This window comes from Oncorhynchus mykiss, chromosome 21 (genome assembly GCF_057628025.1).
Source record: "Oncorhynchus mykiss isolate SJ-2025 chromosome 21, ASM5762802v1, whole genome shotgun sequence".
NCBI lineage: Eukaryota > Metazoa > Chordata > Actinopteri > Salmoniformes > Salmonidae > Oncorhynchus > Oncorhynchus mykiss.
This window is the reverse complement of record NC_143042.1, coordinates 23,215,255-23,243,238: the sequence shown is the minus strand read 5'-3', so window position 1 is coordinate 23,243,238 and position 27,984 is coordinate 23,215,255. Positions and strand designations below refer to the sequence as shown.

The following is a 27,984-nucleotide window of genomic DNA, read 5'->3' as shown; positions in this document are numbered from 1 at the left end:
TGTGAAGCTTTTAGTGTGTACAGCTTTTAGTTCCTGTATCTGTATTTCTAGACGGGGGCGTTTGTCGGTGACACACGGGGAGCCTGTGTTCGATTGAGATGGCGGTCGGAACAGCGAGCACAAGGAACGAATAAATATTACCCCGTCTAAACATAATCTGTGGGATTTGTAGCGCCTTCACATTTACACTAAACTGTAACGTAGCATAGCGCTATGGAGAAACCGACAGTCGCACTTGTGTATCAAGCTGTGCAGGCTCTTTATCATGATCCGGACCCCGCCGGTAAAGAGCGAGCTTCGGTGTGGCTGGGGGAGCTACAGAGATCGGTAAGTAAACTCGAGAGATGGGGGGGACTTGGAATGGGCCTAGAACAAGACATGGCTAGGCAGGTCGTGTGAGGCCGAAAACAAAACATTGCATCAGAATGCGTAATACCATGGTGATAAAAAACATGTATTTGTATATGCTAACCCAACTACGAATGAATGAGCATAGATTCACACGCTAGCTAGCAACAAACTGCATAGCATTATCTAGTTAGCTTAGTTAAGCTAGTTTGATAGATAGCTAGCAAACTAACTACTTAGCATTAGCCGCACAGTTGCTCTTTCCACTACTAGCCTGCTAGTAACTGTCAAATGGAAACGGGTATAGATCTATGGGGATTCCTATGTGCAACGAAGATAATAAAGCGAACACAAGCTAGCTTTCTCTCGCGTGTAACGTTAGTCTTTAAACAATCCATGGCGTTTGACAATGCTAGCTAGTTAGCCACACAGCAGATACAGTAACTAGTTTAACATCCATGTATTGCTAGTTAGCTTATGTAGTTGCCTAGGGTTAACTAAACTACTATCTTGACATAATCAGTAGCTCGCACTAATGACAGTTACGTTAGCCGGCCATGGCACAGGAAGAGCGCGAGGCAAGGGTGGCCACCATGCTAGCGTCCATTACTTGCTAGCAAACCTGCCGTTTTAGCCACATAAGGCTAAATTGCTTAGTAGAGGGGCGTGTTGCCTCGCTAGCTAAAGTTAGCTAGCGGGCTAACGATATTGCCAGGGGGGCTTTTGCTTTGAGTTAGTCAGCGAACGTTAACTTGGCTAGCTACACGAACAACTTCCATTTGTGTTGATTATGTTGGGTAAATGGTGTGCCACTTAAAGTTGTTTGCTGTTGGTTAACGTTAGCCGTTTTATTTCCGCATTTGTTTTTTGTTTTTTTTCCTCCATTGGTGCTGCGTCGGTCTGGTTTCCGCATATTCATTGGTTACTGCCTTAACTACTGCAGGAAATGTAATCATTGTCTGTCATCGGACAACCAATGATCTGAAATACGGCCCACCTTCATGTTGCCGCTACGTATTCCTACCAACCTTAACGTATTATTGTGATAACTTTTATAATAGATGGCCTTCCTACAGGTTGCATTAAGAGAGACAGCCTCAGGGTAACTGGATTCAAAACTGCTATTTCTCCCCACTATCATGCAGTTCCCACAGAAAGGCCTCACAAAGCCATGTGTTGATTCCCTAAGAAAAAATGAAATGTCGCATAACATGTTTTAAAACACTTTAGACTGTGACACAAGCAACTTCCTGAGTTTGCTGGCACTTGGATCTGAACGGTCTAAATTGGGAGAGTAGGAGCCATCTGAGTGATGAGCACTGTGTGTGTGCTCTGTGCTGTCAGCAGCTTTTTCACCCTGGCTGCCAGGACATACTGGACACTGATGGACAAATGGGGAAGGGGCTTGGCTGTTTCACTTTGCAATATAAATTCTCATACACATTTTTACCAGGTTTTACTTTAGACCATACTCCAGAATATCTAATAGCTGACCAACTGTTGGTTAAGGCAACAAGCCCTCTATGAAGGCAGCTAGCAACAGACACCTGATGGTGTTGCATAGGAAGGGTATCAGATTTGGCCTACTGCATTTTTTAAATGGGCCTACTCCCTTTGGGTGTTTGTGTGATTAGTGTGGTTTTGAAATAATTTGAGTAGGTTGGAACCCAGACCTGAGAATGTAAGCAAAGTAATCCATTTACTGGGAGGTGCTTTTTTTTTGTGACTGTTCGAGTTCTCACCTTATTTTCTTCCCCATTTGAGAACAAAATATCTTTAAAATTGTTTACCTTTTTCTGTAGGACTATGCCAACGATGCCTAATTTATCATAACCATTACAGATAACAATTCCTAATTTAAAAGCAAGTGAAGTTATTGAAACCTTAATGTCAACTGATTATATTGTGGAACACAATCTTCAAAAAGGCAGTAACCTCAGCAGTGGCGCTTACTTGTAGAGGCCTATGCCTGTGAAATTGCATAGCCTTGCATTGTTAATTTAGCAGACACACCGCTTTTTCCCCTGAGCCCTTATCACAGTCAAGACACTTAATTTTATTGTAAAAAAAAAAAAAAGACAACAACAAAAAACCATGAATATAACAGAATTTAAAAAAAGTTGCCGATGTGATGCGCATCTGAAGTCTGCAACAGTTATCCTCAGTGATTATTTGAAACTGGGCTCTATTTGCTTCATTGAAAGACATTTTTTCCCCCCAAGATTATAGACCAAAGTCTGTCTTTTTGATATAAAGATGTTCGATTTAGTTTATTCTGCTTTTTCTTTGGAATTTTCTAAATGTATTAACAATTCCATCTCTTTTGTGAGTAGGTCTTTTATCAAACTAATGATTGTGTATTTTCAGTGTGGATCCAGTCTGTTTAGGGGGTTATAGCCTAGGCTAATGGAGTGGACGAACATGGACAGGTAGCCTACTTTTTGTAGTGATTTTTTTTTTGACAATCGGCGTAACATGTCTGACTATTTTTAGGGGCCTAATAGTTAAGACATGCCATTTTAATGCCAAAAATGTATTACCCTTTAATGTGGCATGAACACAACCAGTCATGATTTCTTCTGATTGTCAACCAAATCACATGAAAAAGTACTAGATTTTAGAAATAAATCTAAAATCGTGCACTGTGCACCCATTTGATAATTGGAAAGAGACGTATGTTAAAAAACACCAAAAGGTGTAATAAGTCAGTGATTGTCATTAGGTCTACATTCTTGTAGCCTGAATTAATTGATGCGTCTCGCTGACAGAAGGTCCTTTTTTTGTAGAAAGAAATGAGGTGACACTTGAAAAGGGCCTGAAATACAGCACTGTCCCAGGATAACAAGTGCAGCCACATGGGAAAAATGGTTTAAACAATGAAACGGAAGTGGGTTTATTTGCTTCATTTGGAATGGGCTTTGATTTTCATATTTACCACTGTAGCAGGGGCACATCTCTCATTCAGAGCGGTTCCGCACCAGTATCCCTGTTTTTGACTTCCTTGTTTCCGTAACCTTCCTGTCTGAATAAAGTTAAAGGTGGCGCTAACTGTTTTCCCTGTATCCCCTCCCCACAGATGTATGCGTGGGAGATGGCAGACCAGCTCCTCCAGCTGAAACAGGACGTGGAGTCTTGTTACTTTGCCGCCCAGACCATGAAGATGAAGATCCAGACGTCGTTCTTTGAGCTCCCCCCAGAGACCCACATCGCCCTCCGAGACTCCCTGCTCTCACACATACAGAGCCTCAAAGACCTCTCCCCCATCATCGTCACTCAGGTAATGGCCTCCTCGCACGTTGATGTAACCTAGGGTAAAGCTCCTTCCATCCAATTATTGTCCATCCGGTATCACCCTCTGTCAGTGACCACTGACACTCTCGGATGACTTGGATTTCTGTCTTAGCCTTTATGCTCCTAGAATGCTCTCGAGGAATGTCCCACTCACCATCGAAATGTCCCAAAGGCTTAGCCATGCACATGGCACAGTAGCAATAGAACTCTAGCATTTACCCCAATGTACCACCACAGGGGTGTAGCTGTGGTACAATTTAACAAGTACAGTATTACGTGGCATTAAGATACTCTAATCCTTACAAGTTCTTCCTGATTTCTTGTCTAATTTCTCTCCTCCCTCTCTCAGCTTGCTCTGGCCATTGCAGACCTCGCCCTACAGATGGCCTCCTGGAAGGGCTGTGTCCACACCCTCATTGAAAAGTAAGACCCCTGCTGTTCAACCACTCATCTCAGATCACACCTGTGGGTAACAGAATGCCAGAGTTACAGGATATTAGACTGTGGGTGGTTCTATAAAGTCAAAAGCCATTGTAAATAGTTGGTATTTTTGAGGTGACGTTAAGCTTCAAATACATCTCCTTCATGCTAATTTTCTCATTTACTGACTGCTGCCGTCTCTGCTCCACTCTCCTTGCCTCTCAGGTATAGCAATGATGTCAGCTCCATGACGTTTCTGATAGAGATCCTTACAGTGCTCCCCGAGGAGGTCCACAGCCGCTCCCTACGCATCGGAGCCAATCGCAGGACAGAGATCATCGAGGACCTGGCCTATTACTCCAGTACTGTGGTCACCCTACTGGTGAGAGTTCTCTCTGGCCGACACGCACACTATCCATTTATCTTTCTCTCGCCAATACTCGCATACTAGCCTATTTTACCCACCTGATTTCAGCTGGTCTAAACTAGAGCACCTGTCACCACTCCCCCTTACTGGTTAAGCAGACCACCCATGGGTTCATCCTCTCATTATAAAACCCTGTGATGTACAGCCTCATTATCACAAAGCTATTCAGCTACTACCACTACCTTAGAGGGACAAACTGAACCACTCACTTTGTAGTATAATTTTCTCTGCAGAATGTCCAAGTTTGACTGTAGATGTTTTTGAGGATTAAGTGTAAGGATGTAGGAGTTGTCCTCCCAAAACCAACAGAAAAGAGACAGAACTATACTGCTTGTGTTGGGGGTTACCTCAACCTACAATCAACAATTTTCCTTGAGTCAATAACATCTGTTGTGACTCCTGTTTCGTTGGGTGAACTTCCTCGTGCGTTTGGCTTCAGACGCAGCGTTGTGGTTTTGATAAGGATCAGTGTTGTTAGCGCATGTGTGTTGTCTCTAGATGACATGTGTGGAGAAGTCTGGCAGCAATGAGAAGATGCTGATCAAGGTGTTCCGCTGTCTGGGAAGCTGGTTCAACCTGGGAGTCCTGGACAGCAACTTTATGGCCAACAACCAGCTCCTGATGGTCCTTTTCCAAGTGCTGGTATGTCTCTTTCTCTCACTATCTCTCATGGCAATTTGGAAGCACAAATAAACAGTGCTAGTGACAAACACTCCCAAAGTCTCTTGAAATATTAGAGCAGCATTCGTTCCAAACCCTTATTTGTGCAACAACCATGGGGGGGGGGGGCGGGGCAATAATTTATGCCGGTTTAGAATGCTAATCGCTTGTATGCATAATGCATGGGTTTCAGCCACCGAACATCTCTTTGGCATACTGTTATTTTTTTGTCTGTTTGGCAGCAAAGAGACGAGACGTCCACTAACCTGCACGAGGCTGCGTCCGACTGTGTGTGTTCAGCGCTGTACGCCATCGAGAACGTGGACACACACATGCCCCTGGCCCTGCAGCTTTTTCAGGGCGTCCTCACGCTGGAGACGGCCTACCATATGGCTGTGGCACGGGAGGACCTCGACAAGTATGAACACACTACTCCCCTTTACATACATACACCAAGATCACCTATCCAATCACCACACTCCTTCCTGCCCCAAACCTATCCTTCCTCCATTGCTCTTGATGTTGAACTCGTCTGACTCTTCTCCACTGTCCTCTGTGTGGAAGAAAAGAATGATAACTTTTATCCACAACTCTCTCCTTCCTTAACTCTCTCTCCTTCTCCCTTGTTCTGTCAGAGTGTTGAATTACTGTAGGATCTTCACTGAGTTGTGTGAGACGTTTCTGGAGACCACAGTCAAGAGTCCAGGCCAGGGCATGGGAGACCTGCGAACGCTTGAGCTGCTGCTCATCTGTGCAGGACACCCCCAATATGAGGTACACAACACAAGATATGCCCACACACACACTCTGTTTTGGGTGGATTTCAAGTGTGTGTGTTCTCTTCTGGTGAATCTCAGGTTGTGGAGATCTCATTTAACTTCTGGTATCGTCTGGGAGAGAACCTGTATAAGACCAACGACCCTGCCCTCCACGGCATCTTCAGACCCTATATCCAGAGACTGCTGCACGGCCTGGCCCGCCACTGCCAACTAGACCCCGACCACGTAAGAACCACCAACACATGACAAGTAGTCCTCAACCAATTCCAGTGATGCCAACCATACTCCCCAATACTCTGCTTATGTCGTATCTGATTGTAGAATCCCTTAATCATGTGCATGTATTACCAAGTACTTCAGTACATCATTTGGCTTTGGTAGCAGAGTATCCTTCACTCATGGTCTCCACTTTTGTGTTCATCCACAGGAGGGCATCCCAGAAGATACAGATGACTTTGGGGAGTTCAGGATGAGGGTGTCTGATCTTGTGAAGGATGTCATTTTCCTTGTGGGCTCCATGGAATGTTTCTCCCAGGTAGCAACCTTTTGGAAATTGCAAGTTCAAATTATGTCATTTAGATGACAAGATATACCGACTGTCTTCTCCTGTTTTTCCTCTTTCTCCCTCTCACTCTCTCAGTTGTACTCCACTCTAAAAGAAGGCAACCCTCCCTGGGAGGTGACCGAGGCTGTTCTCTTCATCATGGCCGCCATCGCCAAGAGTGTAGACCCGTGAGTGTCCTCTGCACGTCATTCCTCATTAATAGAATGAATAATGACTAAATCCCTTCCCCACTGTGTAGAATGTGTACAACTGCTGTAGATTTGTATATTACCCCCCCCCCCCCCCCCAGGGTGTTTGTAACGTTTCAATCTTTAATTTGTGCGTAATGTATAACTCCTGTGTGTAACGTGTTAATGCTTTCCCCCTGTCAGTGAGAACAACCCCACCCTGACAGAGGTGTTAGAGCAGGTGGTGCTGCTGCCAGAGACTGTCCATATCGCCGTGCGCTACACCAGCATTGAGCTGGTGGGGGAGATGAGCGAGGTCGTTGACCGCAACCCGCGGTTCCTAGGTAGGTTCAGTGGTCACGTTACAGTCAATTGCTTAGCTCGGGACCTGAGTGATTGAGTTAATCAATTTGGAGGTTCATCTTCATCTGTGTGTTAGTGTGTGTATAACTCTAGTTTTGAGCACGTCTGTTTCCTTGTCATTTTTCTCTGTTTTCCATTCCTTTTTCCGTCCTGTGTCAAATGCCTGTCACTCTGTTTTGTTACACCTCTGCCTGTGCCCCTCTTGGTTGTATACTATGGATGTGTATGACCTTAGCCCCGCTCTGTCACAGACCCCGTGCTGAACTACCTGATGAAGGGCCTGAGGGAGAAGACCCTGGCTTCCGTGGCGGCCAAGGCGATCCATAACATCTGCTCTGTGTGCCGGGACCACATGGCCCAGCACTTCCAGGGCCTGCTGGACATCGCCCGTGCCCTCGACTCCTTTGCCCTGACCACCGAAGCCGCCGTAGGCCTCCTCAAAGGTAAATGTTATGCCACCCTTATTTTTGACACTTTTTATGGGGTAGATCAGTTTTAATATGGCAGATTGTGGCTTCTATCAGTGTCGTCTGCATTTTCAATCCCACTTATTTTATTTTGTAGATGTTTATTATTTTCCCCCTAAACCTACTACCCCCCCCTCCCCTAATTGGAGTAAACTAATGGACCAAAATATTTATGCTTCCACTTTCAGCTCATAAATACTATATATATACATTTTACGGACACAATTATATTTTACACGACTTATCTTTTGTTTATTTTAGTCCCATCCTTCAACTACTCTCAACCCCTCCCATCTATCTCTGAAGACCATCCAGTTTTGATTTCTAGCTGCCATATATTTTTCACAAACGTTTTGAAACTTTCTATTTTCATAATTTCTACAGATTGTAAATTTAAAGTTAAAAAACCTTTGCTAAGAGTATTATTGATCGATTTGACTGACTTATACAATTTGTGGAGTTAGATTCCAACATTTACCTGGAGCTTTCAGCCATTCCTCTGAACCTGCGACCAAAAACAAGCAACAGTACATATGGGCAGTACCAAAACAAGTGATCTAATGATTGGTTCTTCACAGTCGAGTTTGCAGAGCTGGGATGGTTGTATCTCTTGTGTTTTTTGTGGTTTTTTTACACACAGAGTACCAGTCAAAAAGTTTGGACAACTATTTATTCAAGCATTTTTCTTTATTTGTGCTTTTTTCTACGTTGTAGAATAATAGTGAAAATGTAAAAACTATGAAGTAACACATGGAATCGTGTAGTAACCGAAAGTGTTAAACAAATCAAAATATATTTTATATTTGAGATTCTTCAAAGGGGCCAGCCACCCTTTGCCTTGGCAGTCTTGAAGGAGTTCCCACACATGCTAAGCACTTGTTGGCTGCTTTTCTTTCACTCTGCAGTCCAACTCATCCCAAACCATCTCAATTGGGTTGAGGTTGGGTGATTGTGGAGGCCTGGTCATCTGATGCAGCACTCCATCACTCTCCTTATTGGTCAAATAGCCCTGACACAACCTGGAGGTGTGTTGGGTCATTGTTCTGTGGAAAGACAAATGATAGTCCCACTAAGCGCAAACCAGATGGGATGGCTTATCGCTGCAAAATGCTTTGGTAGCCATGCTGGTTGTGTGCCTTGAATTCTTAATAAATCACTGACAGTGTCACCAGCAAAGCACCATCACACCACCTCCATGCTTTACGGTGGGAACTACACATGCAGAGATCATCTTGTCTCATCAGACCAAAGGACAGTTTTCCACCAGTCTAATGTCCGTTGCTTGTGTATTTTGGCCCAAGCAAGTCTTATTTTTGGTGTCCTTTAGTAGTGGTTTCTTTGCAGCAATTTGACCGTGAAGGCCTGATTCATGCAGTCTTTTCTGAACTCTGAAGCATTTATATGGGCTGCAATTTCTGATTCTGGTAACTCTAATGAACTTATCCTCTGCAGTACAAGTAACTCTGGGTCTTCCTTTCCTGTGGTGGTTCTCACGAGAGCAAGTTTCATCATAGTGCTTGATGGTTTTTGCGACTGCACTTGAAGAAACATTTAAAAGTTCATAATGTTCTGGATTGACTGACCTTCGTGTCTTAAAGTAATGATGGACTATTTCTCTTTGCTTATTTGCGCTGTTCTTGCCATAATATGGACTTGGTCTTTTGCCATAATGTGGACTTGGTCTTATACCAAATAGGGCTGGTATACAGAAGATAACCCTATCTGGTCACAACACAACTGATGGGCTCAAACGCATTAAGAAGGAAAGAAATTCCACATTCACTTTTAAGAAGGCACACCTGTTAATTGAAATGCATTCCAGGTGACTACTTCATGAAGCTGGTTGAGATAATTCCAAGTGTGCAAATCTGTCATCAAGGCAAAGGTTGGCTACTTTGAAGATTCTCAAATATAAAATACATTTTGGTTTAACACTTTCTTGGTTAAAACATGAGTCCATATGTTGTCTTCACTATTATTCTACACTGTGTAGAAAATAGTAAAAATAACCCTGGAATGAATAGGTGTAAACTTTTGACTGGTACTGTGTGTGTGTGCGCACTATCGCAAGAATTTTGTATAATTGAAATTCTATCAGTTCACTAACCATGTGCCAGGGAATCGGTACATCGCAAATCTCCTGACTACTTTGTCAACCTGTATGGCACAGCTGTAAATGATTTTGGTCTTCATGTAGGGACAAAAGACAAGTTCCTTACCTTCTTCCACTTGACTCCTCCATTTGTGCAGTAATGCTGCAATCCGTTGGTTGTGATTTTGGTTAGAGCAGACATTTCCATATGTTTTTGTTAACTGCCAGTGTGAACTCCACCAGTCGTATTTATATAATTTAGAAGATTATAATTTTTTTATTTTTCTCCAAAAACACTTTTTTAATCAATTAGTGTATTGGAGTTTAATGATAATATTTGTTCTGTCTCTTCTGGTGGATTAAACTGAAATTGCCAACAGTTTTCTATGTCTTGTGTTAAAAATAACCAAAATTGAGAGGTTGTAATCTGAATGAAGAGAAAAAAGGCCATTCTTGAATACTAGGTGAGCCATTCTTACTAATCTGCTAGAGAACCAGTTTGGATATAAGTATATGTTTTTGTATGATTGAAGCATTTAAGTGAGAGGTCTAATGCTTTAATATTTAGTCATTTCTTCCCTCTGAATTCATAATCATTATATGAATAGGCCCATTCCAAATAAAGTAGAATAAAACACTGTTAGAAAGTTGTGTAGGCAGGGCCATAAGTAGGTTGTAGTTATTATTTAGGTTGTAGTTATTATAGGACTGTTTCCCTCTACCATTTGTATTTCATATACCTTTGACTATTGGATGTTCTTATAGGCACTTTAGTATTGCCAGTATAACAGTATAGCTTCCGTCCCTCTCCTCGCTCGAACCAGCAACACAGCGACAACAGCCACCATCGAAGCAGCGTTACCCATGCAGAGCAAGGGGAACAACTACTAGGAGGCCCAGAGCGAGTGACTTTTGAAACGCTATTAGCATGCGCTAACTAGCTAGCCATTTCACTTCGGTTACACCAGCCTCATCTCGGGAGTTGATAGGCTTGAAGTCATAAACAGCGCAATGCTTTTGACGCACAACGAAGAGCTGCTGGCAAAACGCACGAAAGTGCTGTTTGAATGAATGTTTACGTGCCTGCTTCTGCCTACCATGCTCAGTCAGATTATATGCAACGCAGGACACGCTAGATAATATCTAGTAATATCATCAACCATAACTAGTGATTGTTTTTTATAAGATAAGTTATATAGCTAGCAACTTACCTTGGCTTACTGCATTCGTGTAACAGGCAGTCTCCTTGTGGAGTGCAACGAGAGAGAGGCAGGTCGTTATTGCTTTGGACCAGTTAACTGTAAGGTTGCAAGATGGATCCCCGAGCTGACAAGGATGAAAATCTGTCGTTCTGCCCCTGAACAAGGCAGTTAACCCACCGTTCCTAGGCCGTCATTGAAAATAAGAATGTGTTTTTAACTGACTTGCCTAGTTAAATAAAGGTGTGTGTGTGTGTGTGTATATATATATTTTTTTTTTCATCTGCGCCCAAAAATACCGATTTCCGATTGTTATAAACTTGAAATCGGCCCTAATTAATCGGCCATTCCAATTAATCGGTCGACCTCTAATGGCAATAGTTGACATGTGTTTTAACTCCTTTTGACAATTTTAATACTTTCTGAGAAGTGGCCATTATTTACTATTATACATAACTTTAACCCATTTGTATAAGAGATTCTCCAAAATGAATGTAGTCCAAGCATTTATACCATGCCACTCTTTCTACTACTTTGGTCTGTCGGTCTTTCTTTCTCTGCTCCACTCCCTCTATTCCATCTCTCACTTTCACTTTCAATCTCTTGTTTTTATTCATTTCTGTCTCACTTGCTAGTCCATTTCTTTCAGCAACTTGTTCTCTCTGGACTGTGGGTCCAGTTTTTATTTGATTACCTAATGAGTTTGATTTGTATTAAACGAGTGGTGTTGCTCTGTCACCATGGTAATGCTGGTTGTTTTGCAATGCAGGTACAGCCCTGGTCCTGGCTCGTCTGCCCCTGGAGAAGATTGCTGAGTGTTTGAGTGACCTGTGTGCTGTGCAGGTCATGGCCCTCAAAAAGGTGTGTTTTTCTACCATTTGTTTATGTGCAAGTTTGGTTGTAGGTTGTGTGTAACCCACTACAATAGTAGTAGTTTTGTGGATTGGGTATTTGTGTGATACCAACAGGTTTGCTTATTTGTCTCCTATCTTCAGCTTCTCTCTCAGGACCCCAGCAATGGGAAAGCCGCTGACCCCACTGTCTGGCTGGACAGACTAGCAGTAATCTTCCGGTACACTCGACTCATTTATAACGCATTGTGCTATATATACATATCCTGGTTGCACAGGCCACAAACTGTCTAATGTAGCTATAATGATATGATTTGGGCTGATTAATATTTTAAGCAGAAATGTTTGGCTTAATGTTTTTTTTCTCCCCCCCAGACACACAAACCCCATTGTAGAGAATGGACAAACACACCCATGTCAGAAAGTCATCCAGGAGGTAAAGCAACTGACATTTTTTTTTTTTTTCACCCTCTACATTTGAGCTTTTTTTTTTGTTGTATTTGGACGAAGCTACCATTTGCATACAACCTGCGTTGTTCAACACATTAATTGGACTAAGTTGTTTTAATGGAACTATTTTGGTGCTCAACTACCTTGGCGCTTTTCTCCTTTTCAGATTGTAATTTCAATTTGAGGCCATGATTGCGTACAGACATTCCCACAGTTTCTCATGCTAAACCTATATTTGGTGTTTCTCTGTAGATCTGGCCGGTCCTGTCACAGACTCTAAACACACACCAGGCTGATAACCGCATTGTGGAACGCTGCTGTCGCTGCCTGCGGTTCGCTGTGCGCTGCGTGGGCAAGGGCTCTGCCTCTCTACTACAGCCACTCGTCACACAGGTGCGTGTTCCTGTGTTTGGGTCACAATACGCCCCATATGCAGATGGGTTAATCTTTGTTGGCGTGTCTGTTATTTGTGTATACAATGTCCATCGCCACTGGGTGCTTGTTGAGCCCAGGGCAGGCAGCTGGTGACTTATGACAAAGTTAGGCTGAATGTACAGTATAGGGTTGCAAAATTCCGGTAACTTTTCAAAACTCCTGGATTGACAGATTCCCTTGCTTCCTGATTATTCCCTCTTGAATCTAGAAAGTTACTGGACATTTTTTGACCCTAGTATAGGTCTTAACAGTGTGTGTTTCAGATGGTCAGCATAACATTAACGCTTGTCTGCTTGCCCCCGGGCTAGTCATTTTTGAAAAAATATATATTTAGGTTACTTTGCTCATAATTAGATCAGTGTCCTCCGGGTGCGATGTTTTGCTCACTCCCGATCTCTGCAGAGCGCATCGGAATACAGTATAATTATTGTAGGCCTGCACTGACCGGTGTCGTGGAAATTCATACTGAGAGAGACTTTTATTTCTTCAAACAATCATCTTTATTTCATTTTGTTGAATTATTACAATGAGACTAGTCAACCCAACACTCGTGACTGTTGGGCTGAGCAGCCTAAACTTTAAAGACAAACTTTACAGTTTTTTTTTTTATATACTAAAGATGCTTAGTCATGGCTGGTTCCACCCCTCCCAAAAAAGGTTGGAGGCACCATTAGCCACTTTGGATTTATCCTGTGGTCATCCGCACAGTTTTATTTTATTTTAACCCCCAACCCGGCTTAGTTTCCCAGATGCCTGGAAGATAAGACAATGAGTGATTGTTCTAACTTCTTCTAGGCTATCTCTATCTGGGTTACACACACCACATCTCGTATATGGAATGCCGGCTTTAGGTTTTTATCACCAAGTCATTGTCAGCTCAAGCAATCTCTAGCAAAACCCATTTCCCTTACCATAAGCCCGTATTAACCTCTAGCGACGAGCAATCCCGTATCCGGGAGCGTAATCATAGCCTCAAGCGCATTACCATAACGCAACGTTTCCTATTCATGAAAATCGCAAATGAAATAAATATATTGAAACACAAGCTTAGCCTTTTGTTAACAACATTGTCATCTCAGATTTTCAAAATATGCATTACAGCCAACGCTAGACAAGCATTTGTGTAAGTTTAGCATGGCATAATGCTATGCTAGGCTGTGCTGGCAGCAGGCAACATTTTCACAAAATGTTTGTTCATCCTGCTTGGCTGAGAAATCGACAGAAAAATACTATCTATAACGCCGAACTTTTTTCAAAATTTGCTCCATAATATCAACTGAAACACGGCAAATGTTGTTTAGGATCCATCCTCAAGCTGTTTTTAACATATGTATTCGATAATATATCCGTGGAGGCAGTTGGTTTCTCATAAGAAACGATTGGAAAAATGGCTACCTCAGTGTTTTACGCAAGGTTTTCTCCGGGAGACACCATGCGTCCACTCGCCCTATATGGTCTCTTACAGCCATTCTCCAATGGAAATGCCTAAAGACGTCACAATGCTGCAGACACCTTGGGGAAAACGTGGAAAACGTAAGCTGACTCCTAGCTCCTTCACAGCCATATAAGGAGTCATTGGCATGAGGCGGTTTCAAAAAATGCGTCACTTCCTGATTGGATTCTTATCTGGGTTTCGCCTGTAACATCAGTTCTGTGGCACTCACAGACAATATCTTTGCAGTTTTGGAAACGTCCGAGTGTTTTCTTTCCAAAGCTGTCAATTATATGCATAGTCGAGCATCTTTTCGTGACAAAATATCTTGTTTAAAACGGGAACGTTTTTCATCCAAAAATTAAGAGCGCCCCCTATATCCAAGAGGTTAACTGCATGAAGTTAGTGGAAACCATCCCTTTACAGAAAATCAACATTTAAAAGAACAGAAATGTCTTACTATAGTTAAGTATATCATCGTTAACTATTAATATCAACCAAATCAGGTAAATATGTAATTCTATCACATAGGCAAAGTGGTCTTTCAATCATGCAAGATGTGTTTGAGGTCAAAGGGATCCGCGTTTGCACATTTGATAATTGCTAGTAAGCTATTTCCCAGTTATAGCACATTTTTGGTCAACAATAAGAATCCTGTGCATCAGCTGTGTGCCAGTTTCCAGAGGGAGGGAGAGCGAGACTGAAGTACATTTGCAAAATAATGATATGCAAAAGACTAACTAGATAACCAGCCAAACTACACTGCTTTAATTTCAATCTCGCTAGTTAACTGTTAGTCGGACATGACATTTAATGCATACTAACTAAAATAACTTTCTACAGGAACTCGTTTATTGCCGCAAATGGCCAACACATATTTTGATATGGGTGCGTAGCCCAAATGTACCCAAGTGGCCAAATTGGTGAAGGTATACATTTTGAAACAAATAACTATATACAAAATGGTATTCTAACACACCTCCCCCAAAAAATGAGAAAAATATGGGAGAAAAAAATCAAAAAACATTTACAAAATAACATGGGTAACTATTTACACACTTTCAATATTTGGAAGACCCTCAGTCCTCTATCAAATCAAATGTATTTATATAGCCATTTGTACATCAGCTAATATCTCAGTGCTGTACAGAAACCCAGCCTAAAACCCCAAACAGCAAGCAATGCAGGTGTAGAAGCACGGTGGTTAGGAAAAACTCCAGAGAAAGATCCAAAACCTAGGAAGAAACCTACAGAGGAACCAGGCTGATGGGTGGCCAGTCCTCTTCTGGCTGTGCCGGGTGGAGATTATAACAGAACATGGCTGAGATTTTCAAATGTTCATAGATGACCAGCAGGGTCAAATAATAATAATCACAGTAGTTGTAGAGGATGCAACAGGACAGCACCTCAAGACTAAATATGAACAGTTTAGGGTTCCATAGCCGCAGGCAGAACAGTTGAAACTGGAACAGCAGCAAGGCCAGGTGGACTGGGGACAGCAAGAAGTCATCATGCCAGGTAGTCCTGACGCATGGTCCTAGGGCTCAGGTCCTTCTCCGGGAGAATTAGAGAGAGCATACTTAAATTCACACAGGACACCGGATAAGACAGAAGTAGTACTCCAGATATAACAAACTGACCCTAGCCCCCCGACACAAACTACTGCAGCATAAATACTGGAGGCTGAGACAGGAGGGGTCAGAGACAATGCGGACCCATCCTATGAGACCCCCGGACAGGGCCAAACAGGAAGGATATAACATCACCCACTTTGCCAAAGCTCTACACAATATTGTGCTGCTGAGGTATAATAATATATATATATATATACACACACACTGTTCAAAAAAATAAAGGGAACACTAAAATAACACATCCTAGATCTGAATGAATGAAATATTCTTATTAAATACTTTTTTCTTTACATAGTTGAATGTGCTGACAACAAAATCACACAAATTATCAATGGAAATCAAATTTATCAACCCATGGAGGTCTGGATTTGGAGTCACACTCAAAATTAAAGTGGAAAACCACACTACAGGCTGATCCAACTTTGATGTAATGTCCTTAAAACAAGTCAAAATGAGGCTCAGTAGTGTGTGTGTGTGTGGCCTCCACGTGCCTGAATGACCTCCCTACAACGCCTGGGCATGCTCCTGATGAGGTGGCGGATGGTCCTGGACTAAAGCATCCGCCAAGTCCTGGACAGTCTGTGGTGCAACGTGGCGTTGGTGGATGGAGCGAGACATGATGTCCCAGATGTGCTCAATTGGATTCAGGTCTGGGGAACGGGCGGGCCAGTCCATAGCATCAATGCCTTCCTCTTGCAGGAACTGCTTACACACTCCAGCCACATGAGGTCTAGCATTGTCTTGCATTAGGAGGAACCCAGGGCCAACCGCACCAGCATATGGTCTCACAAGGGGTCTGAGGATCTCATCTCGGTACCTAATGGCAGTCAGGCTACCTCTGGCGAGCACATGGAGGGCTGTGCGGCCCCCCAAAGAAATGCCACCCCACACCATGACTGACCCACCGCCCAACCGGTCATGCTGGAGGATGTTGCAGGCAGCAGAACGTTCTCCACGGCGTCTCCAGACTGTCATGTCTGTCACACGTGCTCAGTTAGAACCTGCTTTCATCTGTGAAGAGCACAGGGCGCCAGTGGGAATTTGTCAATCTTGGTGTTTTCTGGCAAATGAAAAACGTCCTGCACGGTGTTGGGCTGTAAGCACAACCCCCACCTGTGGACGTCTGGCCCTCATACCACCCTCATGGAGTCTGTTTCTGACCGTTTGAGCAGACACATGCACATTTGTGGCCTGCTGGAGGTCATTTTGCAGGGCTCTGGCAGTGCTCCTCCTGCTCCTCCTTGCACAAAGGCGGAGGTAGCGGTCCTGCTGCTGGGTTGTTGCCCTCCTACGGCCTCCTCCACGTCTCCTGATGTACTGGCCTGTCTCCTGGTAGCGCCTCCATGCTCTGAACACTACGCTGACAGACACAGCAAACCTTCTTGCCACAGCTCGCATTGATGTGCCATCCTGGATGAGCTGCACTACCTGAGCCACTTGTGTGGGTTGTAGACTCCGTCTCATACTACCACTAGAGTGAAAGCACCGCCAGCATTCAAAAGTGACCAAAACATCAGCCAGGAAGCATAGGAACTGAGAAGTGGTCTGTGGTTATCACTTGCAGAACCACTCCTTTATTGGGGGTGTCTTGCTAATTGCCTATAATTTCCACCTGTTGTCTATATTCCATTTGTACAACAGCATGTGAAATTTATTGTCAATCAGTGTTGCTTCCTAAGTGGACAGTAAGAATATTTCATTCATTCAGATCTAGGATGTTATTTTAGTGTTACCTTTTATTTTTTTGAGCAGTGTATATCTGAGTACAGGGAACATAAGGTTGAATATATTATTATAGACCTGCGAGATCTGTCTATTTTACAGTGGGGCAAAAAAGTATTTAGTCAGCCACGAATTGTGCAAGTTCTCCCACTTAAAAAGATGAGAGGCCTGTAATTTTCATCATAGGTACACTTCAACTATGACAGACAAAATGATTTTTAAAAATCCAGAAAAGTATTTGGTCAATAACAAAAGTTTATCTCAATACTTTGTCATTGCCAACAAAGGGTATATAACAGAGGTCAAACGTTTTCTGTAAGTCTTCACAAGGTTTTCACACTGTTGCTGGTATTTTGGCCCATTCCTCCATGCAGATCTCCTCTAGAGCAGTGATGTTTTGGGGCTGTTACTGGGCAACACAGACTTTAAACTCCCTCCAAAGATTTTCTATGGGGTTGAGATCTGGAGACTGGCTAGGCCACTTCAGGACCTTGAAATGCTTCTTACGAAGCCACTCCTTCGTTGCCCGGGCGGTGTGTTTGGGATCATTGTCATGCTGAAAGACCCAGTCACGTTTCATCTTCAATGCCCTTTCTGATGGAAGGAGGTTTTCATTCAAAATCTCACGATACATGGCCCCATTCATTCTTTCCTTTACACGGATCAGTCGTCCTGGTCCCTTTGCAGAAAAACAGCCCCAAAGCATGATGTTTCCACACCCATGCTTCACTGTAGGTGTGGTGTCCTTTGGATACAACTCAGCATTCTTTGTCCTCCAAACACGACGAGTTGAGTTTTTACCAAAAAGTTATATTTTGGTTTCATCTGACCATATGACATTCTCCCAATCTTCTTCTGGATCATCCAAATGCTCTCTAGCGAACTTCAGACGGGCCTGGACATGTACTGGCTTAAGCAGGGGGACATGTCTGGCACTGCAGGATTTGAGTCCCTGGCGGCATAGTGTGTTACTGATGGTAGGCTTTGTTACTTTGGTCCCAGCTCTCTGCAGGTCGTTCACTAGGTCCCCCCGTGTGGTTCTGGGATTTTTGCTCACCGTTCTTGTGATCATTTGACCCCAAGGGGTGAGATATGCGTGGAGCCCCAGACCGAGGGAGATTATCATTGGTCTTGTATGTCTTCCATTTCCTAAGAATTGCTCCCACAGTTGATTTCTTCAAACCAAGCTGCTTACCTATTGCAGATTCAGTCTTCCCAGCCTGGTGAAGGTCTACAATTTTGTTTCTGGTGTCCTTTGACAGCTCTTTGGTCTTGGCCATAGTGGAGATTGGAGTGTGACTGTTTGAGGTTGTGGACAGGTGTCTTTTATACTGATAACAAGTTCAAACAGGTGCCATTAATATGGGTAACGAGTGGAGGACAGAGGAGCCTCTTAAAGAAGAAGTTACAGGTCTGTGAGAGCCAGAAATCTTGCTTGTTTGTAGGTGACCAAATACTTATTTTCCACCATAATTTGCAAATAAATTCATTAAAAATCCTACAATGTGATTTTCCTGATTTTTGTCTCATTTTGTCATAGTTGAAGTGTACCTATGATGAAAATTACAGGCCTCTCTCCTTTTTAAAGTAGGAGAACTTGCACAATTGGTGACTGACTAAATACTTTTTTGCCCCACTGTATATTGACATTTCAGCTAGATCTACTGTCTCCATTATATTATGACAGACCAGCTAGATCTACTGTCTCCATTTCACTTTGGCCATTGTTGTGGGCCTGCCCTCCCCTCAACAGCCTCAAATAGGCTATTTCATGTGGGTTGGGGTGGGGCGGCAGACACATTTAATCACTTTTCATTACATAATTTCATCACATTACATTACATTTTTATATATTGCTTCTAAAATGTAAAAAAATCACATTTTATATTATTAATTTCAAACAAGGGCATTAGCATGAGAAGAACTTACCAGTCCAAAACGGTGACATTGTTCCTCTTCTGCAGGCACCGTTACAGATTATACACAGTGGCTACAGCGGTGTCGTCTCCGTTCAAAAAATATTCCTCCACTTCCTCCATTTAGATACAAAAAGATTTCCCAAGCTTTAAACATCCCAAGGAGCACTGTGCAAGCGATTAATATTGAAATGGAAGGAGTATCAGACCACTGCAAATCTATCAAGACCTGGCCGTCCCTCTAAACTTTCAGCTCATACAAGGAGAAGACTGATCAGAGATGCAGCCAAGAGGCCCATGATCACTCTGGATGAACTGCAGAGAGCTACAGCTGAGGTGGGAGACTCTGTCCATAGGACAACAATCAGTCGTATATTGCACAAATCTGGCCTTTATGGAAGAGTGGCAAGAAAGCCATTTCTTAAAGATATCCATAAAAAGTGTTGTTTAAAGTTTGCCACAAGCCACCTGGGAGACACACCAAACATGTGGAAGAAGGTGCTCTGGTCAGATGAAACCAAAATTGAACTTTTTGGCAACAATGCAAAACGTTATGTTTGGCGTAAAAGCAAAACAGCTCATCACCCTGAACACACCATCCCCACTGTCAAACATGGTGGTGGCAGCATCATGGTTTGGGCCTGCTTTTCTTCAGCAGGGACAGGGAAGATGGTTAAAATTGATGGGAAGATGGATGGAGCCAAATACAGGACCATTCTGGAAGAACCTGATGGTCTGCAAAAAACCTGAGACTGGGACGGAGATTTGTCTTCCAACAAGACAATGATCCAAAACATAAAGCAAAATCTACAATGGAATGGTTAAAAAATAAACATATCCAGGTGTTAGAATGGCCAAGTCAAAGTCCAGACCTAAATCCAATCGAGAATCTGTGGAAAGAACTGAAAACTGCTCTCCATCCAACCTCACTGAGCTCAAGCTGTTTTGCAAGGAGGAATGGGAAAAAATGTCAGTCTCTCGATGTGCAAAACTGATAGAGACATACCCCAAGCGACTTACAGCTGTAATCGCAGCAAAAGGTGGCGCTACAAAGTATTAACTTAAGGGGGCTGAATAATTTTGCACGCCCAATTTTTCAGTTTTTGATTTGTTAAAAAAGTTTGAAATATCCAATAAATGTCGTTCCACTTCATGATTGTGTCCCATTTGTTGTTGATTCTTCACAAAAAAAATAGTTTTATATCTTTTTATGTTTGAAGCCTGAACTGTGGCAAAAGGTCCCAAAGTTCAAGGGTGCCCAATACTTTTGCAAGGCACTGTGTGTGTGTATATATAACAGCTAAATCTGCGCATTTACCAAAACAACGCTGTGCGTAAAATGCGTAGCTCCTTCCGGAATAACTTCAATAGCGAATGACTCTCTTTACGCCGGAGTTTACGACATGGGTTGGTCTTCCAACACACAACCATTGCATATTGCCGTTTACCTCAGCTCATTTGCTATCTACCCAGCTAGATTTCATGACCATCAGTGGTCATTGTGTTAAAATAGTCAATCAACGAAACAGTGGTCATATCATTGGTGCACAGTGATGTCATTACTTTGTCTTCAAATCGGTTTATTTCAGTCAATACGTCCTGCGAAATGGCCCATCAGGTTTGGTTGTGTTACAAACAAACCAGTTGATTGCAATGAAACCAAACATGACTGGAAAAGTCAGGTTTTGTGTGGGTTATTTACCTGGAATGTGTAGTCAAATGGAATGAGATGGAATTCACAACAAAAGCGGTTCACAAAAAGTTTTGTGTTAGGCTATAACTGATTTTATCAAACAAAAGATCATTCATTGTGTAACAATGAGCATTGGGATTGCAAACAGACGAAGATCGTCAAAGGTAAACAATTTATTTTAATGCCGTATGTGATTTTGTTACGCCTGTGCTTTTTTTATTTTTTATGGGGCTCTATCCTCAGATAATCGCATCGTATTCTTTCGCAATAAATAATTTTTTAAATCTTACAACGCAGTTGGATTAGCAAGATTCTAGGCTTCCGATACATGTGAGACACTTGTATTTTCGTGAATGTTTAATATGACTATTTATGTAGCGATCACCGTATGTTGTGGAATTTCAGCCCGCTACCGGGTTCCGTGCTCAGAGGTTAACAAATATTCTTAGAATAGCCCAATTGACAAGTAACTCCTTTGCTGTAAAGATCTCACCTGAACACTGAATATTTTAACCTTACAAATATAAACTTTTTAGTAGGCTACCTCGCCCACCTTAATCATTTTAATCCCTGGTTTATAAAATAATTTCACTCATTTAATGAAGACATAAGTATTTGGTTGTAATTAGCGGTACACCAAAATTACATTTTTGGCTGATTACGATACCTTGCCCAAAATAGATTTTTACATTTTAGGGGCCTTTTTATGCATTCTAGTACAGTTAAATAGTTCGCACACACACACTTTGACACAGCGGTATAAGGCACTGCATCTCAGTGCGAGAGGCTGTAATTGGGAGTCCCATAGGGCGGCACAAAATTGGCCCAGCGTTGTCCGGGTTTGGCCATCATTGTAAATAAGAATTTGTTCTTAACTGACTTGCCTAGTTAAAGGTCACACACACACACACCACACTGACCAAAAAAGTTATGTTGTTTGCATTTACATATGTCCCCATTACCAGTAAAACATAATCAAACCTATTTCTCTCACCTACTTGCTGTGCTGTTTCGTTCAGTTGTTTCATTCTCAACCAGGATTTCTATGGAACACCGTTTTGGGTCTTTGCGTGTCATAAAAGATATGTGTCAAATAACACTTTTGACCAGTCAGGACCTGAATATGACTGCATCACATTTAACACATTCATACTTTTTTTTAACGTAGTTATTACACATTGATTACTCTACCACTCTCATTTCATATGTCACAACGATTCATCGATACGTAACTTACCTACAGTGCTAGCTAGCTGATGGATGCAAACATAGCAAAACAACATCTGTTTCAGTAGCGTTAGCTAGCTATTTATTTTCATGAACTGAAGTTCAATTTCAATAGGTAAACAAGTGGCAACCTAGCTAATACTTACAAGGATTCCTAAATCATTACTAAGAATAATGAAAATGACTGGTTTCTACTCATCATTGTTTTCTGGCTGGTTGTTTTGGTGCTAGCTTAGGTACCAAGCTAAAGCTAGCTACCCCAGAAGTTGCGGTCGAACAAATAATGCTTTATTACTAATGCGGTATTGTAAACGCATCGTTTGTGGCCAGTGTTTGGTTGTTTGCAGACTTTCTTTTGTACAGTTTTGACAGTGCTACTGATAGTAGTGGTGGCACTTGGCTTGCATGTGCAAATTCGGAACACGCAACATTCTATAATAGAACTGTTATTTGACGTGTCAAATTAAAAGCTTATTTTACGGGTCAAGAAGTATTATTTTAGCGCAAAATTTTACATTGCATTACGTCATGTACTTACATTGTCAAAGCTAACGTGCATACCTATACATCGATACCAATGTTGGTGTTTTTAGCTAATATCTTCTGTTATGTTCACCTATTTTTACAATTAAAAAAAAAAAAAAGTTACATTTTTTTTGTTTGTTTTATATCGTGCATCCCTAGTTGTAATGTTGCAGGGTGGCCAACCCTCGTCCAGGAGAGCTACTGGGTGTGCAGGATTTTGCTCCAGCCCTGCTCTAACACACCACCTTGCTCAACAGGACCTTTATAAGCTGACTTGCTTGAGCAGGGTTGGCTAAAAAGCCTGTACTCCAGTAGTTCTCCAGATGGAGGGTTGACCGACCATGTGTTTTATATTCAGTAGCCTATCTGTGCAGTACTTACTCAAGGCACAACGGCAGGAGATATAATACATGGGATCAGAGACCAGCAGCATTCCATTGTCAAAACCAGTGATAATAATGAATGTTATTGGTAAAGTGGTTCCTTGCATCATACAACACAATTTTCAGTCACCAATTTTCAGACTTGAGCTTTCGGACAGGTAAAAATTCAGTCCCAAAAGATAAGGTCAGGCCCTTGTCAGTGTGTGTACCAGGTGTAAAGATGTTAAATGTGTGGTGTTTCAGATGGTTAGTGTGTATCAGGTGTAAAGATGTTAAATGTGTGGTGTTTCAGATGGTCAGTGTGTATCAGGTGTATCCCCACTCCTGCTTCCTTTATCTGGGCAGCATCCTGGTGGATGAGTACGGCATGGAGGAAGGCTGCAGACAAGGTCTACTAGACATGCTACAGGTAGGACAAACACACCACTTTCATAGGTACTTGTAGTTCACTGGAGTGGCAGTGGAACTCTGGTTTGTTCTATTGGTTTTGAACTGACTTTGTCCCTTCTCGCTCCCCGTAGGCTCTGTGTATGCCCACCTTCCAGCTGTTGGAGCAGCCCAACGGTCTCCGTAACCACCCAGACACAGTAGATGACCTCTTCAGACTCGCCACCAGGTATGATCAACTGGAACACAGTTCAAGCAGTTGCTCCTCTCCCTCAAAATAATAAGTTCACTTTTAAATGTAAACTCAATGGGCTTTGTCTGAGGGGCAAGAATGAAAAATAACCATTGCTGGGGACCTGACACAGGCATACTTGTTTTACAGTAGCATTTAGGTTATAAAGAAGATTCTCTCTTGCTTCTTCTCTCTGCAGGTTTGTCCAGCGTAGTCCCGTCACCCTGCTCAGCAGTGGCATCATTGTCCACATCATCCAGTGCGCTATCGCTGCCACCACACTGGACCACCGGGACGCCAACTGCAGTGTCATGAAGTTCGTCAGAGACCTCATCCACACGGGTGTCAGCAACGACGTGAGTCAGCCCCAACAAAGTCAAATCTATTTCAACAGTCAATGTTTGTTTGTCTCTGTTGCAGACTGCGCAGAATCACTGATCTACAAATACATTTGTATCCCAAATTATTCTTTGTCATCAAGATGAGCAAATCTGTGCCTCGCCTTGCTCAAACTGACCCCCTCAAACATGGGGATTCACTGTCTGACGATCAACCAAAAGTCTCCTCTGAATAACAACAATATGTCAGTCAGATTGTCACGTTTTTTTTTTCTTTTTTTTTCTTCGTTGCAGCACGAGGATGACTTTGAGCTGCGGAAGCAGCTAATAGGCCAGGCCATGGGGCAGCACGGGCAGCAGTTGGTCACCCAGCTCATGCACACATGCTGCTTTTGCCTGCCACCTTACACACTCCCCGATGTGGCTGAGGTGCTCTGGGAGATCATGGTGTTCGACAGGCCGGTGAGTCACATGTATATTGACACACGCTCTTAGCTCTACCACTCCTGACAGTACTTGTATAATACATACGCAGTTGAAAGTAGATGTACACATACAGTCTTCGACAGGTGCTCGCTGTCATACCACAAGATGGCGCTAAGAGAACATCTTTCAACAGGGACCACAATTCATATTTACACACACTTCCAATGACATGGGCATGACAGCACTTTCCCTTGTGAGAAAGAGTTGTAGTACTACCATTGCATTGCCTCCTGATGTGTGTTTGATGTTTAACGTTGCAGATATGTTTTCTAGACGTTCTGCCGCTGGCTGGAGAACGCGCTGAAGGGGCTTCCTAAGGAGACGTCAGGCGGGGCGGTGACCGTCACACACAAACAGCTCACAGACTTCCACAAGCAGGTCACCAGGTGAGCATATCACAGCCACGCCCCTTCCATGCTTCTCAAGTGGAATCTGGTGCATTCTTTTCCGCCAGAAATGATCTAACTGGCCATGTGTTGTCCTCATAAGTTCAGGAGTTATGGCAGGTGAAACTTTGCATTTTCCCACTGGAAAACAGCTAGCTGTTTATGTTCTGACTCTGGGAAGAGCTCATGTGTCACTAGGCATGCTCAAACAAGCTGCTCCTGCAGCAGTGGAACGCTGGAAAACCGGAGTAGGGAAACCTAATGGATTCCCTGCCACACGTTCAGGCTCGCCTAGAAGCATCCCTTCCCCAGTTTTCCAGCGCTCCACCCTCCCTCACATGCGGTCTCTCTGAGGGAATGGGAGCTTCAGACAGATGACCGCTAGATAGTAATTCTCAGGGAGCACCTTGAGTTCACAGTGGGAGTCTTGTGAGAGACCCTGCATGCTCGACGTGGGTTCATTTCAGATTCATTTAAAGTGACCTTGAATAAATGGCGAGCCTGAATGTGTTGAATTACCTATGTAAATGCACCACATTAATAACGTTGCCCTTTTCTCGCTCTTCCCCTCTTTCTCCAGTGCGGAGGAGTGTAAGCAGGTGTGCTGGGCTATCCGGGAGTTCACCAGATTGTTCCGATAGCCACGCCCAAAGAGCTCTGCCAGAACACCAGGTTAGGCATCAACACAGAAACCTAAACAGCCCCCGCACTGGGATCTGCAGACTCATCTCACCCCATGTCTTTTAGATGGTTCCAAAAAAATATCTGATCGTATTTAGGTTGGCAAATGTCAGTAACATCTCCATTGATTTCTTGTCATTTAAATGTTTTTCTTCCTCAGGTTAAATATTTTGGCGAACATTCAGAGGTGACGGCAAAGAGGCTGAAGACCGCAGCAGACGAGAATCTAAAGGGATCTCCTACTGGACAGATGGGCGGGACTTGGCACTGTGGAAAGCCAATCAAGACGCATCGCAAGGATTGGAGTGACAGGGTGAACCCGGAAACGAAATGCGCCTTTGGCTGTGTGAGAAGACGCCCCCCCTTCCGCTCCCTCTCGCTCCCCTGCCTCACTGTCACCACAGTTACAGGTGGCACGAGGGTTGAAAGGGGGCGGGGCAGGGGGGCATGTCCGAGGAGGGAGAATTCACCGACTCAAAGAAATGGGATTAGTTCTGCGTCATTTGGATTTCTACAGGATCCATCTTCAAAAAGAACAAGTGAAGGGAAGGGGGGAAAAAAACAAAGGATGTGCCTCGTTGCTAATCATAATGCATCAAAAAAAGACTTGTACGTTTTTAAATTGAGAAATGATTTATTTTCATGGATGTGTCTTTAGAACTTTAACATGGTCTTGCTGTCGGTGCCATATAGAAAAATAAATAGCAAACCCACGAGGCCCTTCACAAAATAGTCACCACTGCTTTGTGGAGGCATTTAGGAAATGGTTGAAGGGAATGCTGGGAGATTTGGCGTCACCTTTGACCTTTTTAAACATGTTGGCTGGAGTTTTACTGTTCTCTATTACCAGGGAAGGAGAGTTGTGACAGGTCGAGTGGGACTCTGGCAAATAGTATATATATTTTTTTTGTTCTTCCACCTCTGGCATCGTCCATTCTTGGAGGTAGACACCACCGTCGGCGTTGTAGCCATGTTGTGAACAACAATAAAACAACCGTGAGGAACAAATTTGCCGTTGTCTGTATCATGTTTTAGAGTTTAGATGTTTGTTCATACCAGATCCCTCACCCCCTAAAAATAACAAGTTGGTCAAGGTTAGAGGTCGACCGATTAATCGGAATGGCCAATTTAATTAGGGCCGATTTCAAGTTTTCAAAACAATCGGAAATCGGTATTTTTGGACACCGATTTGGCCGAATTGGATTTATTTTAATACCTTTATTTAACTAGGCAAGTCAGTTAACACACTTATTTTCAATGACTGCCTAGGAACGGTGGGTTAACTGCCTTGTTCAGGGGCAGAACGACAGATTTTTACTTCGTCAGCTCAGGGATTCAATCTTGCAACCTTACAGTTAACTAGTCCAACGCTCTAACCACCTGCCTCTCATTGCACTCCACAAGGAGAGTGCCTGTTACGTGAATGCAGTAAGAAGCCAAGGTAAGTTGCTAGCTAGCATTAAACGTATCTTATAAAAAACCAATCAATCATAACCACTAGTTAACTACACATGGTTGATATTACAAGTTTATATAGCGTTTCCTGCAATCGAAAAAGGACTCGTTGCTCCAATGTGTACCGAACCATAAACATCAATGCCTTTTCTTAAAATCAATACACAGAAGTATATATTTTTAAACCTGCATATTTAGTTAATATTGCCTGCTAACATGAATTTCTTAACTTGGTAAAATGTGTCACTTCTCTTGCAACCGTCAGGGTATATGCAGCAGTTTGGGCCGCCTGGCTCGTTGCAAACTGTGAAGGCTTTATTCGTAACGAAGACAGCCAACTTCGCCAAACGGGGATGATTTAACAAAAGCGCATTTGTGAAAAGCACAATCGTTGCACGACTGTACCTAACCATAAACATCAATGCCTTTTTAAAAATCAATACACAGAAGTATATATTTTTAAACCTGCATATTTGGCTAAAATAAATCCAGGTTAGCAGGCAATATTAATAACCAGGTGAAATTGTCACTTCTCTTGCGTTCATTGCACGCAGTCAGGGTATATGCAACAGTTTGGGCCGCTTGGCGAACATTACGTAATTATGACATAACATTGAAGGTTGTACAATGTAACAGCAGTATTTAGACTTGGGGATGCCACCCGTTTGATAAAATACGGTTCTGTATTTCACTGAAATAAACATTTTTTCAAAATGATAGTTTCCGGATTCAACCATAATGACCAAAGGCTCGTATGTGTGTTATGTTATTAAGTCTGACTGAGTGGCGGTAGGCAGCAGCAGGCTCATAAGCGTGCATTTGCCAGCAGCTCTTCATTGTGCTTCAAGCCTATCGACTCCCGAGATTAGGCTGGTGTAACCGATGTGAAATGGCTAGCTAGTTAGCAGGGTGCGCGCTAATAGCGTTTCAAAAGTCACTTGCTCAGACTTGGAGTAGTTCCCCTTGCAGAGCG

The 27,984-nt window shown here is 42.9% G+C and overlaps 1 protein-coding gene across 1 annotated transcript; it reads left to right on the top strand.

The window, feature by feature from the left end:
* Positions 1–28: 28 nt before the first annotated feature.
* Positions 29–26,564, top strand: LOC110500260 (transportin-3). Its single transcript, XM_036957666.2, has 23 exons — positions 29–327; positions 3,425–3,625; positions 3,989–4,062; positions 4,285–4,441; positions 4,985–5,128; positions 5,389–5,564; positions 5,782–5,920; positions 6,004–6,150; positions 6,353–6,460; positions 6,566–6,657; positions 6,862–7,001; positions 7,272–7,463; positions 11,548–11,639; positions 11,774–11,850; positions 12,005–12,065; positions 12,332–12,472; positions 23,339–23,455; positions 23,568–23,662; positions 23,865–24,021; positions 24,298–24,465; positions 24,763–24,875; positions 25,456–25,547; positions 25,717–26,564. The coding sequence occupies exons 1-22, from the start codon at positions 214–216 to the stop codon at positions 25,514–25,516; spliced, it is 2,766 nt and encodes a 921-aa protein (XP_036813561.1). The 5' UTR covers positions 29–213; the 3' UTR covers positions 25,517–25,547; positions 25,717–26,564.
* The last annotated feature ends 1,420 nt before the right edge of the window (positions 26,565–27,984 follow it).

Coding starts and splice junctions, on each gene's coding strand:
- LOC110500260 (XM_036957666.2), top strand. CDS start 214: ATGGAGAAACCGACAGTCGCACTTGTGTATCAAGCTGTGCAGGCTCTT. Junction 11,640..11,773: donor AGGTCATGGCCCTCAAAAAG/GTGTGTTTTTCT, acceptor TCCTATCTTCAG/CTTCTCTCTCAGGACCCCAG. Junction 23,456..23,567: donor GTCTACTAGACATGCTACAG/GTAGGACAAACA, acceptor CGCTCCCCGTAG/GCTCTGTGTATGCCCACCTT.